The 17,817-nt window shown below is 36.8% G+C and overlaps 1 protein-coding gene and 1 long non-coding RNA gene across 2 annotated transcripts; both read right to left on the bottom strand.

The window, feature by feature from the left end:
- Positions 1-226: 226 nt before the first annotated feature.
- LOC129007193 (uncharacterized) lies at positions 227-17,141 on the bottom strand. The gene is made up of 3 exons (XR_008492256.2): positions 16,987-17,141; positions 2,849-3,066; positions 227-2,680 (listed from the first exon to the last, which is right to left on the bottom strand). It is a non-coding gene; the product is annotated as an uncharacterized LOC129007193 (long non-coding RNA).
- LOC129007191 (olfactory receptor 5B21) lies at positions 12,016-13,316 on the bottom strand. Its single transcript, XM_054437721.1, has one exon. It carries the CDS (start codon positions 13,314-13,316, stop codon positions 12,447-12,449), a length of 870 nt encoding a protein of 289 aa, XP_054293696.1. The 3' UTR covers positions 12,016-12,446.
- Positions 17,142-17,817: the final 676 nt, after the last annotated feature.

Below are 17,817 nucleotides of genomic sequence, written 5' to 3'. Positions count from 1 at the left end.
TGAGGATACATTTTTGTCATGTTTACCTTTAAAATACCATCACACTGTCTAGAATTTATTAGTTATAAATAAAACACTTCTTGAATAAGTGAATTACTCAGAACCTTTTGTTTGTTTCATTGGTGGTGAATAGAGTAAACAACTGTTCCAATTTGCCCAGAATTAAGAAATTTCCTGAGATTTAGGGCTTTCAGTGAGAAAACAGATTGTTCCAGGCAAACTAGGACAAATTGGTCATGCTATGTGGTGGTGATTTTTTATTTTGTTGATTTTTGCTTTTAATTATCCTATTTGTCCACTCTGTGTGTGTGTGTCCAAATTTTAGCTAAACACTGGCCATGAATTAGTTTGTTTACTTCTCAAAACAGCCTCAGGAAATATGTATGATTTCATCTCCATTTCACAGATGAGGAAATCAAGACAAAGTTTTCATGCCTTGGCCACAGATACCCAGCCTTACCCTGCTGTCTGGTTCTAGAGTCTGTGCCCTCCAAAATGAATTCTGCAGGTACAGCAAAGAGCATAAGGTCATGAAATTCATCTTTGAAAATAAGAGCTCAGTAATTCACATAGAAAATAATGTGGACAAGCACAATCCATTCCCTGCTGGGTGAGATAGAATGTGAGAGAAAGAAGTCTGGAAAGCCATAATCTTAACATTAATCCAAGACACGAGTGAATTTGAATTTGAGCTTTTAATATGTTATATACAGGCCAAGCAAGCTGAGAGCTATTTTTAGCTCTAAGTTATGAAATACAATCACATGGACAGGTGGCCTACATTTTCAGTTTTATATTTGGTGAGGAGTTTTGCAGTCAAAGTGAGAATGCCATTGCACCGACCAGGTTTGGAAAAGGCAGCCGGAGTCCTACAGATTCTGAGCATGCTGAGCAGGACAGCTAGCTGGTGTTGTGGAGTGGGAGATAGAAAATCTGGAGCCTAGACTCAACACCACCAGTCTAGCTATATGACATGGGAGAAACCATTTGAGATTTCTTTTTTTTTTGCCTTAGTTTTCTCATCTGAAAAAAAGTAGAACATGTTGGGGAGGTAAGAATAGAGTATAAAGGGTTTGTAGGCCAGCAAAAGAGTGAAACTGTATCCTGGTTCTATCACTTAGTATCTGTATCTGAGCCTCAGTTTTACCATCTGTAAAATGGGAAATCTGATTCATAAATCACAGGTTATCATTTAGTAGAAAATGATGACACATCTTCATCTGTTTAATCCTTGATAAGTCACTTCACATTTTTGTGCCTTGGTTTTATCAACTATAAAACTAGGATAATAACCTAAATGTTAACAGGGTAATTATGAGAAACAACAAAGGTGAAAATGCCCACCAGAGCTCACAGCACACACAAAACCATCAGGAAGTATTTGAGGAGGGGACAGCTTCTAAGGCTCTTTACATCTCTAAGAAATGTGAATTTTGTGCACACTAGCCACTGTTTTCTGCTTACTTCAAGAGACAAGTCTAAAGATTTAGGATCTTATCTCTGATGTTCTTAGCAACACAAATCACAATCTTAAAGAAGGTAAAACATTATTTGGCCATCAGAAATTATCATAGAATTAAGAGTGGATCAGGACAGCAAAAGAAACAAATAGAGTAAAAAGGGCAACTTACAGAATGGGAGAAAATATTTGCAAACTATGCATCCAACAAAGGTCTAATATCCAGAATCTATAAGGGACTCAAATTAACAAGCAAAAAACAAACAGCCCCCATTAAAAAGTGGGCAAAAGACACGACCAGTTTTCAAAAGAAAACATACAGTGAACAAGCATATGAAAGATGCTCAAAATCACTGATCATTAGAGAAATGAAAATCAAAACCACAATGAGATATCATCTCACACCAGTCAGAATGGCTATTACTAAAAAGTCAAAAAATAACAGATGCTTGTGAGGTTGCAGAGAAAAGAGAATGTTTATACATTGTTGGGGGGAACGTAAATTAGTTCAGCAATTGTGGAAAACAGTGTGGCAATTTCTCAAATAACTTAAAACAGAATTCTTATTTGACCCAGCAATCCTATTACTGGGGATATGCCAGGAGGAATATAAATAGTTCTGTCATAAAGACACATATACGCATATGTTCATTGCAACACTATTCACAAGAGCAAAGACATGGAATCAACCTAAATGCCTATCAACAGTAGACTGGATAAAGAAAATGTGATATATATACACTATGGGATACTATGCAATCATAAAAAGAAACAAGATCATGTTCTTTGAAGCAACATGGATGGGGCCATTATCCTGAGTGAACTAACACAGGAACAGAAAAACAAATATTACATGTTCTCACTTGTGAGAGCTAAACATTTGAACACAAAGAATGGAACAAAAGACACCAGGGCCTACTTGAGGGTGGAGGGTGAGAAGGAGGAAGAGGGCTGAAAAACTACTTATCAGGTACTATGCTTATTACCTGGGTGACGAAATAATTTGTACACCAAATCCCCATGACACACAATTTACCTATATAACACACCTGCACATGTACCACTGAACTTAATAAAATAAAGTAAAACAAAGTAACTATTTCATACAGGGAAAAAACAGCAAGTGAAGAGATCTCTCAGATTAGATTCATTGGGAAATAGACTCTGAGACTGAGATGTGTGTGCAGATGGCTCTCCAGGAAGGACTGTCAGGAACAGCATCTGTAAGGGAGAGATGGCAGCAGAATCAGAGAGAGGGAGAAATTGGGCTGCAATGCAGTCTCAACAAAGGCCTCAGCCAATCCTTCAGGGTGCTTGGGAGCTGAGATGGCTCTTGGGAGCTGTGTCAAGGAAACAGGACAAGTGGGGGCAGGCCTTCATACTACTCACTGGTCAATCTTGGATGACACTTCTACAGCTGTTTAATCTTCACCTGGAGCCATAACCTCAGGGGAGGTGGGTCCCATTGACTGAAGGAAATTCTTGGAAGGATTTCAGCTAGGAGATCCAGGTAGCACACAATCACATCCACTATCACAGACACTATTGTTTACATACGATGCACTTGGAATTGAAGAGAGAAATCTGAAGAGCAGCCAACGAGGGATCTAAAAAGAAGTGGTTGTTGCAATTAACTTGAAAGTCAGTATACTGGCTCCTGGACACAACATTGTCCAGCTTTAGCCAGGCTCATACATTACTCAGATAAAAAGTGACCATTATTTGAACAGAAAATCAGTAATGTGTTTATAAGGACAAACATGTTTGTAAGAAAAATGTTTCTGACTCTATCAAAAACATTAAGCAAACTAAATGTGTGCTCACACACAAAAGGGGTTGTGGCCGCCAGCCAGAGCAGCTGTGGTGTGTGAAGTGGTATGCAGAGTTAGAATACTGCACAAAGTCTCACTCTGTCACTTCCTGGATGAGAATTCAGAGACCACTTCTCCTATCCAGGCCTCAACTTCCTAGTCAGTAACATGCAACAGGGGAACAAAAACAGCCCTAAGATCTCTTTCATCCTATGTACCAATAATTCCAGATCTTTATTACTATTGTTAGCAAGAACAAAAATATTTACAAAATGGATGCCTTGGTAATTTGCTTCATTTTCTGCTAAGTTAAATTTTGTGGCAGTGTTTCCTCTGCATTATTTACTTCCTGATAATTTTTTATAACACTTTTTGTTTTTTATTGAAATATTGTGGACCTCTCTTTTATTATTGAGGGTGCTTTATTCCCCATACTCTTTAACATTTATAATTTTGTGAGGTCAGTGACTTCTCTCTTGTTCACTCTACCGTCCATGGAAGAGTATCCCTCACAAGCTAGAGGTATCAGTTATGTTTCATTATAGACACCAGTTCAGGCTAACTTAAAGGGAAACAAAGGAGGTAATTGAAAGGATATCAAGAGGTTTGCAGAATCAAAAGGAAACTGGGCAAAATGCAGGAACCAGGAGCATTTCAGAGGGCTAAGGAACAGAAGTCAGAAGCAAAGAACCATGTCATGTCTGGAATGGCCCCACCAGCATTTCCCTGCTATAGCAAATGAGCTCCAAGCCTTGATGCTTCTTTCCATCCCTTGCAGATTCAAATTTAGGGGAGTGAGAACTTTTTGTTGGCTGAGCTTAGGACTCACGCCTGCCTCTCTATGTACCTCCATGAATCTGTCTGTATAGATTTCTCTTCCTTAGGGGGCAGGGAAGGAAATGTTATCCTTGCCTCAGCTTCCATAGACTTGTGGGTGGAGAGGGTACAGGAACTAGACACTCTTCTCCCACCAATCTATTCTCCAAGAAAGAGATCATTCTCCAAGAAAGTCACGATATTTTAAGCAGGAAAATGGATTCTAGATACACAGAATACCAATATTTGCTAGAGCAGGTGCTCAAATAATGTTTAAGGTGGATATGTGCTCATATATAAAATGCTGAAAATTTCCTCTGAAGCAAACAAGTGCTTTACTTTAACATAGGCGCATAAGGAAAGCTGTTTTAAATACTCTTCTACAGCAGTTGAGATTCTGCCTTATCTCTGACATCTATCTGCATGATATCCAGAATTTCTTTAGTGAAGTTTGAATCTATAGCTTAAATTTGAAAACCTCAATTTGAAAGATAATATCCCTACTGTTGGGCACCATTGTATCATTCCAAACTTATTTTCCATTACTTCTCTCCACAGATATTACACTTCAGCCAAACAGACACTATTTGTGAAATATATCTGAATAATTTCTCTTCTATTTTACTGTATCTCACTTTCTTGTCCAGAGCAAAGTTATCTTCCTCAATTCCTCACCCTAGAATCTACCTTTCAACTATTACTATAGCATTTTATATGTATCTCTTGTTGGTTTTTATTATTTTCTACATAGAATTAAAGTTACTTATATATAGGTCTTATCTCCCCTTTAGTTTTTTTAAATAAACTTATTGAATATAGGAGCTCTGTTGGGTCTGTTTCTAAACATTTGAAGTGTGAAATGTAACATATATGGAAAAGTTTATAACAGAAATTTAGTTATATCACTTTCTAAAATATAAGAGCTTTGTTTGATTTACCTTTTTTAACATTTTTACTGTGATATATATTTTGGTGTGCGTGTGTGTACATATATAAATATATTTTATTTTTATTTATACATACATGTATATATAATGTGTGTATGTGTATATATAATACAAATTTTATATATACATATATATGTGTTTGTGTATATATATAAAATTTGGTATTCCAAAAAAGGTACATAAAATACGTAGGTTCATTTGGCTTTCCTTATCTACCTAGTCTCAACTTTCACCTTTCTTCTGAGCTCCCAGTTCAGGTTTCTAAGTATTGAGGCACATCACCAGAGAGGAGACATGTTAGCATCTAAAATACAACATATTATGGGGCAAACTTCTCACCTTTTTCACCAAACTAGCACTTCTTTGATATTTCTGACCATGTCATCACAATTGTTTTTAACCAATCAGGCAAAATCCAACAAATTCCTTTAACTGATATGGACTTCACTAATGTTGGCCCAAGGATGCAGCATATATATACATACTATATATATATATAATATAATATATAATATATATATATTATATTATATATTATATATTATATAATATATTATATATTATATATTATATAATATATTATATATTATATATTATATAATATATTATATATTATATATTATATATATTATATATTATATATTATATATTATATATATTATATATTATATATTATATATTATATATTATATTATATATTATATATTATATATCATATTATATATTATATATATTATATATCATATTATATATTGTATATATTATATATCATATTATATATTATATATTATATATCATATTATATATTATATATATTATATATCATATTATATATTGTATATATTATATATCATATTATATATTATATATTATATATTATATTATATATTATATATTATATTATATATTCTATTATATATTATATTATATATATTATATATAATATATAATTATATATAATATTATATATATTATATATAATATATAATATATATAATATATATAATATATAATTATATATTATATATTATATTATATATTATATATTATATATATATATATACACACATATATATACACATTTTTTTTTAGATGGAGTCTAGCTCTATCGCCCAGGCTGGAGTGCAGGGGTGCAACCTCAGCTACTGCAACCTCCGCCTCCCGGGTTCAAGCAATTCTCCTATCTCAGCCTCCCGAGTAGCTGTGATTACAGGCACCTGCCACCATGCCCCACTAATTTTTGTATTTTAGTAGAGATGGGGTTTCACCATGTTGCCAGGCTGGTCTCAAACTCCTGACCTCAGGTGATCTGCTGGCCTCGCTCCCAAAGTGCTGGGATTACAGGCATGAGCAGTCATGCCCAGCCTCAGCATGCATATATATATATATATATATATATATATATTTGCTTCTGAGCTCTTTATTTCACTGCACTGTATACCCCCATTCCAAAGCCCACACATATTTTTGACCTAGGATCTGAAGTATGTGTTTATTATATTTGCTTGATTCATAGGTGACCTATGTTAAAGAAATAGTCCACTGTGGGCACTCAGTGAATATTGTTTAAATAAGTGAGGCTTGGAAGAAGAGGGAAGGGAACTGATATTTATTTAGTCAATGTGATTTGCTAGATGTTTTATAAATCTTAACTAATTTATTACTCCCAGTAGCTTTCTGGGAATTTATTGTTGCCTTTTATAGATTAGGAAAGTGAAGCTTGTAGAGGGTCCAGAGAGTAGATGATAGCAGCACATAAACCTAGTTTTTTTTTTCAATTTCAAAGACCACAATATTCTTTTACTAGACCTCATAGCTTGCACACTGTAAAATTATCACTAAATTCTTATTATTATGAGTGTATTTTAAAAATAAAAGCTCTTTCAAATATAAAAAAAATTTCTAGATTCAGTTTAACAACAATTACCAAGCAAACATCAATTTCTATCACTCAGTTAGGAATAGAACAAATTAACTCCCCATATATTCATTTCTGTTTATTCTGTTTGTATTTATTTGTGGTTCATTTTTACACAAATAAAAACAGGTGAAAAATTTGGGGAAAAAAACAAAATTGTGCTGAACTTCAGCAGTAATCAAGATAGTACAAATTAAGACAACAATAAAAGACACTATTCTCTAACCAAACTGGCAAAATTTATAACTCCAGTAATACTAAGTACTGGCAGTAAGAACTCTCACACACTGTTCATAGAAGTAAAAATTGGTATAACTACTTTGGAAAATAGCGTCACATTATTTACAAAAGTTGAAAATGAATAAACCCTACAGTTCAGCAATTCTACTTTCAGGTATATTTAGCCTAGAACAATTAATGCATTTGTGCACCAAGATACATGACCAAAATGTTCACATGAGCATAATTCATCACTACCCCAAACTGTAGATAGGCCATATAAATGAACATGAAAAAGGAGACTGGACAATTAAACTTTGTATTTTCTATTGGGTTATCTGTCTTTTTCTTACTGTTTTCTAGAAAGTTTAAAATACACACACACACATATGTATATATATATATATAGACACATAAATATGCACACACATGTGTTTATGCATATGTATATACAATAACTTTTTTTCCTAATTAAATATGCTACAAATATCTTATCCCTTCCCCCACACATTTTGTGAAATAATCACAGGCTAATAACTGAGAAATTCCATGTTATGAACAGGAGGGAGAATTCTCAGGCTTGGATCTAGATACCTGATTGGTGAGATCCTACAGAAATTTTTCTGTAAAAGCATGATTTCTCTATAGAGATGCAATTATTCTCAAAGGCCCAGTCTCTTCACCTTGTTTGATGACAACAAGTTTCAATTGCCTGTAGAAGTAACGGACTGAGGCATTAGTGGTTCACCCTCTTCTAATCTGAATGGCCAACTTTTCTACAAGCTCCTGCCAACATGCCATGTGCAATCCAACCTCCATACCTGAGTTCAGATGGTTGCTTAGGAACTCCCCATTCAGCTCTGCTTATAATATTATTACCAACAGCAACACTATAGTTCAAAAGAGGGTAGCAATTCTGAAGATGCTTTCTCATCCACTATCTCATTTAGCCTGCAAAACGCCCTAAGGAAGGTATGGCTGGTGCTATTGTCTTCACTTTGATGATAAGAAAATTGGCTCAGAGATATGTGGCTTATACCAGCTTCACCACTGGCAATTGGTAGAGTTTTGACTAGAAAGTAAGATTGGAATCTTGGAATTCTGGGTTCCATCTACATTATTCTTACAGAGCTTGGCTCACATGCCACATCCTCTGAGGATCTTACCTGCCCATAGGATTCTTTCATGTCCCTGATGAGTTCTAATTATTATTTTCTAGACTACTCATTTGATAATGGCCACAAATGCCTTTGAACTATCATCTACCTAGAGGTATGTCCTCTGTTCCACCACGTTATTTGTAAGTTGCTCCTGAAGCAGGAACAATATTGAATATCAACTGGTTTCTTCATCAACTTCACACCATGCCTTTTCTGCAGCTTGTGTCTAGTTAACATTGGCTGAGGCCGGGCTATCACTGTCAGCTGTGGCACTCAAAGAGCCAACTCTATCAAGACTGAAAACAAATATGCCCTGATCCATTCATGCTCTGTGGAATACTGGAAAATTCCTGCTGGTAAAGTTATTGAACATTGAGTCATTAACCTTAAGGTGCATTACATCAGTAAACATATATGCAGGGGGCTTTACTTTGTGGAAGTAGGGATTACATCTTACAGTCTTATTTGTATTCTTCAGAGTGCCTTCCACATGGCAAGGACTCATCATGGAAGAGTGTAAGTGAGTTTCACATTAAGTAAGACCTCCATTGAAATTTATTAACATATGTAGTGACTTATTTTTTCAGAGTCTTGGTCAGGGAAGGCAAAAACTCGTTTCATACCTCGGTTCCTCTTTTTAACAGTAGACAGGTAAGTTAACTTCTCAAAGCTTTGGTTTCCTCCACTGCAAAACTGAAGCACAAATAACTATATCATGGTGAATAAATGAAGGTAAAAGTATAAAATGTCTTTTTATACCACAAGTACTTTATATAATATGAAAAAGGGTCAAACAAGATTTGGTTCTTTGTGAGTTTAAGCAAGTTAAACTGTAAAAATCGGGGTTTTTAATTGTGAAATGAGAGGATCGGTTTAGCTTATTTTTAAATTCTTTCAGCTTTTGGCTAAAGAGTCTATGACTCTGCAATTCCAGCTTCAATTGCCAAGGAATTTAATATTTTAATTTTCCATTCCCAATACATAAACCTCAACAAATGCTCTAATGCACAAAGGGAACATCCTACTTAGAATAATTCAATCATAATCCATTTTTAAAAGAATAATCTATCCTGATATAAATAACTGCCCTGATTTATGAATTTTCACATTCTCTTTTGAACATTTCAGGTAGGAAGTCCCTGTGCCTTTATTGCACTGCATTGAGCTGCAGGCCCTACATACAAGGTCTCTCATTCATCAGACAATTCCTGCAGGGAGAAAGTGGGTGTTGTTATTAACCAAATGGGCATTTAGTCTCCATTTGACAGATTTCCTGTGTGGAAGGGACGAGCTCCCACAGTAACGTATACTCTGTGAATTGATGTCTTGCTGGCGACAGGACATCCCCTTCTGAGTAGCTTCTATAAATGAATACCCATGTAATGTCAGCTTGAAATGTGTCTGCTGTAGAGCTGGAAACTTGGAGGGCAGGAAGTTAAACAACGAATGAAAATAAAAGCTAGGACTTGGATGGGATGAGCTTCACCTAGCTGTCCTTGGACTTCCTATTTTTGCTCAGGCAGCTCAAGAGCCAAAATGAGAAGTCCAGGGACAGCTAAGTGAAGAAAGAGCTAGTATAGAAATCTCAATGGTATGAAATACACATTCATTATGATGGGCACATTCACATACTTAATTTCATATTACCCTCACACTTTATCCTGTATATTGAGTTCAGTAAGACTAAATGACTTTCTTGAGGTCACACAACTGATAAGAACAGTTAGAATTTTCATCCAGCTTTTGACAGTACTCTTTTATACCTATTTACAGTCAGATGGAACACTTGTTTGAGGTGATTTCAACATAAAATATAAATATGTAGACACTAGGCCCTTAAATCTTAGGAGGCCCACTTTTTCCTGCCTAAACTGAGGTATAGAGGCATAAAGAAATACGTCCATAAGAATGATAAAATGGACTTTGGGGTCTCAGTGGGGGAAGGTTGGGAGGGAGGTGAGGAATAAAAGACTACATATTGGGCACACTGCTCGGGTGATGGGCACAATAAAATCTCAGAAACCACCACTAAAGGACTTATCCATGTAACCAAAAACAACCTGTACCCCCCAAAACTGATGAAATAAAAATTAAAATCATAAAAGAAGAAACATGCCCAGATACACATCTTAATATATACTGTAATGGTTATGATATATAGACTCTAGACTTTAATTTTTTTATAGAAATCTAAATGGTCTAGTGGTGAGGAAAGTTCCTGCTTGGGCTGGGCATAGAAAGAAGTTGGGAAGGAAAAAGAGGAGAAGAAGGATAAAATGAAGTAAAGAAGGAGGAGCAGGATGAGGAGGGAAAAAAGTCAATTATATCAAGTAGGGAAAATGTGTAGCTGAGATCGGAATGCACCCAGTGCTTGGATAGCTGCTTCCCAGGCTCTTCTCCAAATGCAGATACTCTTGAGCTCTGTAGCTTTCAATGAGAAAGATTCCTATATGCAGTGGATCCTGGCCTGTGAAGGCTGTTCTTCCTTGTGTGTTGCTGAATGGGCCTCATTGCTAAAGAAGAGGGGAGGGAGGCGGCTAAATGGGGGAGGTATAGGTTGTCTAGGCCTTGGGCTCAGAAGCTCCTGATCTTTTCAGGTGATGGCAGCCATGTGCCAGAGAAAGCTATTCTCATGTTTCTCATGTTCCATAACTCCTTCTTTGCAATTTTTCCCAGAAGACTTATGATTTATCCTCCTCAGACAGAGGCTGCCCTGTACATAATGGAGCTCAATAATCTGAAAACTAAATTGACATTTTAAGGCAACTGAGTTAGCCAACCACGATTTCTGGTCTTCATCTATAAAGTCAAAATTAATTTGTTGGGTTTTTTGGGGAGATTTTGAAATCATGATCTATTGTGGTGACTTAGATTAACTGTAGTTATAAACACCATCAAGCAGTTGATATGTGAGAAGTGAAATTAATCACCACTCCCTTCCCACGCACACACATTTGCTCACACCATCTAGCACATGAAACAAGACCTGAAGGTGGACTAGCACTGTGCGTCATCGTGCTGTTCCTAAGAAGTAAATTTCCAGGCAGGCTTTTTTATTCTTGTAGCATCTAATTACAGAACACCGGAATGCAATGGAGACCCAGAGGTGAGCTGAATTATTGAAAAAATAAAAGCAAAGACAGTCCAGAAAGCTATTACACATCTTCATAATAGATTCACCAAACTTAAGGGTGCTAAGAAATGCAAGCATTTAATTCAGAAAACAAATATATTTTTTCATAGCTCTAGGGAAAACTGTTTTTTTTCTTTAAACCTTCTGGAAGTTTTGGTAATTATGTTAGACAGAGACAAGAAACATAGAAGATAGTGTAGGCTCTCCAAAGGAAGTTGTATTTAGTCAGGTTAAAGTTTAAGTAATTCATCTATTAAAGCATTTCCATATTTCTGTATATAACAAGGTGTAATGTTTCCCCAACGCTTTAGCAAAAGGGAATGGAAATTACAAAGGCACATGACCAGTGAGTAGGATAGGAATGTGGGTACAGAAGGGAGAGTAGGGGGTTGGAAAGATTTAATCTTCAGCTACCTGACTCGATCTACTGCCCTGTCCTTTAAATTACAACTTTCTCTGAAATATCATTTAAAATATTGAAACATCCTTTGTCTACCTCAGAAAGTCCAACTTTCAAACTCTCAGGACAAAGGAATAAAAAAATACTGCGTGTTCATTTGATAAAAATGAAGGTGAAATCTTTACACCAAGTTTAATAGTGAATAAAAAATTCTTACAATTAAAAATAGGATGAGGAAAATTTGGTACATTCACTTGTATGCTTCAATCTTCTGCTTTAAACCGCATGAAGAAACTAAAGCAAGAAAAGCTTAACTGTCCCATGTTGTTGTTCACTAAATATAAGATTATCTTTCTAAGTAAGACTTTTCAATGTGCTGCTTTTTACATCTTCTAATAGCAGAAGTAACCACTGTTCTTGGGGAAGAAAGAACTGAAACCAGCCAAACATTGAAAGTCATGATGGCATTTAGGTGTGAGAGAAAGTTTATCCCTTAATTGCTTGCCTACTTCCCATTCACACTTAATATTGGGGGTAAAGTTTGTTGAGTATTTTCCAGAGAGCACTTTTCACTTCTTTGTTCCTAAGGCTGTAGATCAAGGGATTCAGCATGGAAATCACCACTGTGTAAAACACAGGCTATTTTGTCTGTGTCCACGGACTGGCTGGAGTTGGGCTGTAAGTACATGAAGATGATTGTGCCATAGAAGATGGACACAGCAGTGAGATGGGAAGCACAGGTGGAGAAGACTTTCTTCCGCCCTTCAGCAGAACGCATACTTTGAATGGTGATGCATATGAAGAAGTAAGAAATAAGGATGACCAGGAGGGTGAAAAAGACACTGAAGCCCACCACAAAGAAGACCACCAACTTGCTGATGCGTGTGTCAGAGCATGAGAGAGCCAGTAGTGGGGGAATGTCACAGAAGAAATGATTAATCTCTTTAGAACCACAGAAGGAGAGTCTGAAGGTGCCTGCTGCGTGGATAGAGGCATTGAGGAAGCCAGAGACATAGGAACCAGTAGCAAGAAGGACACACACATCTGCTGTCATGGTGGTGGTGTAATGAAGAGGCCTACATACCGCTGCATGGTGGTCATAGGCCATGGAGGCCAGGAGGTAGCACTCAACGGTGGCAAACCCCACAAAGAAGAAGAACTGAGGTGCACATCCATTGTAGGAGATGGCCTTGCCCCCTGACCGCAATGCAGCCACCGTTTTGGGGGCTACAGCTGATGAGTAACCCAAGTCTACAAAGGAGAGGTTACTGAGGAAAAAGTACATTGGAGTGTGGAGATGGGAGTCTGAGTGGATGATCACTATCATTCCCCCATTCCCAAGCAGGGTGATGAGGTAGATGAATAAAAATGCCAGGAGGAGGGGTATCTGAAGATTGGGGTCATCTGTTAATCCCAAGAGGATAAACTCTGTCACTTCTGTGCTATTCTCCATTGTGGCCAGCTTGAATTAGCCTGGTGATTAAAGAAGAGGCGTCAGCAAAATTCCAATGAAAGTATGAGAAGGGAGGATGGAATGATAAAAAAGGAGAAAACTAATGTATAGAGAGAATGTACTGTGTGTAAGACTCATGCTAGAACCCTCTGTTATATTATAGCTTTTAATTCATATGAGATAGGTGCTATTATGCCCATGTTACAGATAAGGAATTTAAGGCTCAGGGAGCTGAATATTCAGCAAGATAGCCTATCTAGGGGTCAGAATCAAAGTTCACCCCTTTATATTTCTGAATCTAAAGTTCATACATTCATCTTGAATTCTTTAACATATTTACATCATATAAATACAAATTATGATGTGGATATAAGATTGTATGTATTTAATTATTAAAAATAAAAACATCCATCACTTATTGTCTTCCACATTCTACTTCCAATAATATAGCCTCACTAAAGATTTTCTAAATTTATTTTTCCTTAAAACAACACAAGTTTATTCTCTCAAAATTCTGGAGGTCAGAAATCTGAAATCAGTTTCACTGGGCCAAAATCAAGGTGTTGGCAGGGCAAGGTGGTGCCTTCAAGGTCTGTTTGATACTAAATCCAAAGATCTTAACCACAACTTTTGAAGCCTTTATAAACTAATCCCTCAACAGTAGTTCAACTGAAAGGGAGTATGGTATATGTAAATATGAGTATGTATTTATATGTATTTAATATAAAACTATAAATTTGATATATACAAACGGCTTTGTGTATCTGTGTATATGCATATGTCTTTTTTCACCCCTTATCAGAAGTCTTTGTTGTAGACTCTAATTACAGTTAAGTCCTCCTTTCTCTGCCTCCTCAAAGCACTTGAGTCTTGGCTGATTATTGCACAATTAGTTGGGCAACCACTCACTCTTCACCTAGCTCTAAGCCCCTTGGGACGGTAACTATCTTCATCCCCTCTGGTCTACCCTCCTTACCATGGCCCCTCACACACATATATAAATATTTGGTGAATCAAACAGAACATCAATAGGAAAGTATGGAAATATTTTTCATGCTCTTTAATTCCACAACAAACATCCTATCGTCCTCTTGTCTAGCAGGTTTGTGCTTTGGGCCAAAATATTAGCTTAGACTTGCCGTATGAAAAATATTCAGGAGTAACAGTGAGTTTGCAGATGGTTAGGCCTGGAGACAGGTTTCTGTCCTCATTTTAGAGCACTCTTTCCCTCCTATTTTTGTTCCTCAACCTGAGGTGTTCACAGGCTTTCCCCACTCCTAGTAGCAGAGTGAGTGGGAGCAGACTCAGAAGAAGTGAGGGAGAAAATGTGAGAAGAGAGGAGGAAAAAGGAGAAAACAGGAATTAAAGGAGAAAAATGCTTCAGTTCTGCTGGACTTTAGCTTACCTTGAAGAGTAACAGCAGCAATTTGGCGACACAAAAAGAAGGGGATAGTGTAGCTTGTCCTTTTTGGATGACCATTACACACACACGATGTGGCTAGTTTCATAAGAACTGGCTCAGTCAGCTTGGTACATTACTATCCAGTAATGTACCAATTGACTTTCTGACCAGTAGCACTTTCCATTATATTTATCCAGCCTTTTTAACTTGTTTTTCTTTTGACTTTTGACATGTGTGTATACTCTCAAATTTAGCAAACACAATATCCTGTAATCTATGACAGGCAGTGTTCTGATCTTACATATTTGGAAACAGAAGGATGTAGTGCCCCTCAAGGTCACATAACTGCTTAACTGTAAAATCTGTACAATTCCAGAGCCTGATTTTTCAGCCTCAGCACTACTGACATTATGAGCTGGATAGTTCTTTGGTGCAGGGTGTGGTGGGGGAGAGGGAGTGCTGTCCTGTGCGTTGTAAGATATTCAGCAGTTTCCCTGGCCTCTCTCTACTCACTAGATTCCAGTAACACCACCACCTCCCATTTGTAACAGTCAAAAATGTCTCCAGACGTGGCCAAATGTCCCCTGAAGGGTAACATTCCCCTGATTGAGAACCACTGTTCTAGAGTTTATAAAAAACACTGGTTCTAAAGTTTATAAAACTCTTTTTGCATTCACTTCTTAATTTAATTATTGCATGACTAGATAGAGAGAAAGATAGCAGATATAGACATGAAGAAACCGAGGCTCAGTGAGGTGAAGTGACTGGTTTAAAGTCTAGAACTCTAGCCAAATATTGCTGCCTATTGGTAGAGGGACCCCAGGAAGGGATAACTGCTTGCTAAGTACTGTGGTCCTTTGACCAAAGAGATATTAGCCCTCCCATATCGTAAACCAACCTTTTCCTAGACACAAGGTAGGATGAAAACCTGGAAAAACTCCAAGAATAAAATGCAGCTGAGTTAGGGTGGATTGTGAATTATTTTCCAAAATACCTTCTGAAATGCTTATTAGATCAATTTCCTTGGTTAATATTGACCACAGGAGTCTATTCACTTAAGCTGTAGGTTCAGCTTTTAAAAGCCATTACACCACCCCCCCATAATGAACTGTCCCTGACTGCCATATTCCTCTACCAGCAATTAATATTTAAGGTACTTTCTGTGTTCCGTTGATGGGCAACCCTTCCATTTATGCATTGCGGTCTCTGTTAATAAATGTGTTGAGATCCAGAGCAGCAAGGAGAAATCTGGAGTCAGTGCAGAGAGAAAAGGCCTCATTTACCCAGCACCAACCCTGGGAGGCTGCAAGGCCTGAATCCAAATCCTGCTGCTGCTGCTGTATCTCCTCCCACTCAAGTCCTGTAAAACCCAGGCTTTTCTGCATGGACCTAAAATAAATATCGGAAGGAGTCTTGAAAGAGAAAAAACATTTTTGAAATATCTAAGATTGAATACTGAAATATCTAAGGTTAAAATATTAAGTCAAAAACTGAAAAAGCATTAAAATTTAAGGAATTATTATTGTTATAAAGAGAGAAGGAGAAGTCTAAGCCATTAAGATAGTTTGGAAATAAAAAGTTCCATCAAAATTTCTTCTAAAGGGGTTTGAAGCATCACCCCCAATCATCACAGCCCCATTTGGGGAGTTCTAAAGAAGATTCTCAATGCAATAAATTCCATAAGGGAAGAGACAAGGTCTATATTGTTTGTCACTGTTTTGTGCTTTATTATCCACTACTTAGACTCAAGGCAGCCACATGGTAGACTCAACTATTTGTTAAGTGGATGAGTGAATTAGAATCTCAGCAGTTGAGTTAGAGTAAGAGCTTTAATGCTTACTTGCTTTGGGACTGTAGGCAAGTCAATTTTCCTTTATAGACAGAAGATAAAGTGAGATAAAATATGAGAAAATTCAGCCAGTGTGTGGCCTCTAGCAGGTGCTCCATAGAAGCTAATTAATCAATCTCTTTATTAAACTGTAGGCCAATCGTATGAAGTTATTTGCCAGGTTTTATTAACATCAGTTGGTAGCAACACCCCATCTAGCAATGACTATGGCAATGGCTGTCTAAGTAAAGGTGACTCCAAATTACTTATGGGAAACTTCTGTCTCTGTTCTTGTGAAATGTAGCAGAGGAGGTTGGGGGAAATTGAATTAAGAGTCTTTTTATATACCTACTTCTGAGCCTCTTTCTTTTAGACGAACCCATTATTTCTACCTACAGTGTGAAGAATACTGCTTTTTAAAAAGATCAGGGAAAACATACCTATGTCCTTGGGAATTATGAGATCTCAATTCAGAACTGCTTCAACACTGGACTTTTTGAAGTCTGAAAAAGAAAAGAAAAGAAGAGCTGTTGGTCTCTGAGGACCTTGGATTTCAAATAGTAAAAGATTTCCTGAGGCTATGTGATAAAAGTGTAAAGACAGTTCAGCTGCTGCTGCAGTTTGCTTGAGACTGTAAGTGAGCCATACCAAACTGTGTGAAAAGTCTGAGATCAGCTAGAAGCTAGTGCCTATGTAGATTTGGGAGCATCTGAAGCAGGGGTTCCCTAAGGTCTCAATTCCAATCCAGGGCTCAGCAACATACAAACAAGCAATCAAAACACCACTTTCCTGAGGGAACTGAAACATTATTATGATATGGAGGCGCCTCAAAGATCCCTTAGGGGCCACAGGGGAGTCCTGGTTCTCCTAGTCACAGGCTAAGATTATTGATGAGCAAATTCTATCAAAAAATGCTTTCGAAGGAGCTTGAGGATCCAGCCACCGCACAATCAGCCCACAGATTTCCTGTAAGTATTGGGAGTTGGCCCTTTATCTAAGACTAAATGGGGAGAAATTTTCAAAATGTCAGATTATAAATGATAAATTGCATCAGAATCTCCATTTTCCCAAACCCAGCTCTGTCTACAGAACTCAGAGTTTCAAAGAGCTCTGTGAATCAAAACACTTCCAGGAACTTTTTTCCCAATCAACTTGGTTTTAAATGAATTTTAACATGGAGCCTACAAAAAGCAAAGGATTTCTTTATTTCAGCTTCTGATACATTTATATGTATATAATATATATTTATATAATATATAATATAGCTTCCT

The sequence above is a fragment of the Pongo pygmaeus genome, chromosome 9 (assembly GCF_028885625.2).
Source record: "Pongo pygmaeus isolate AG05252 chromosome 9, NHGRI_mPonPyg2-v2.0_pri, whole genome shotgun sequence".
Lineage (NCBI taxonomy): Eukaryota > Metazoa > Chordata > Mammalia > Primates > Hominidae > Pongo > Pongo pygmaeus.
This window is presented reverse-complemented; position numbering and strand designations above follow the sequence as displayed.

Excerpts from the sequence above, each read along its gene's own strand:
- LOC129007191 (XM_054437721.1), bottom strand. The coding sequence starts at position 13,316 with ATGGAGAATAGCACAGAAGTGACAGAGTTTATCCTCTTGGGATTAACA.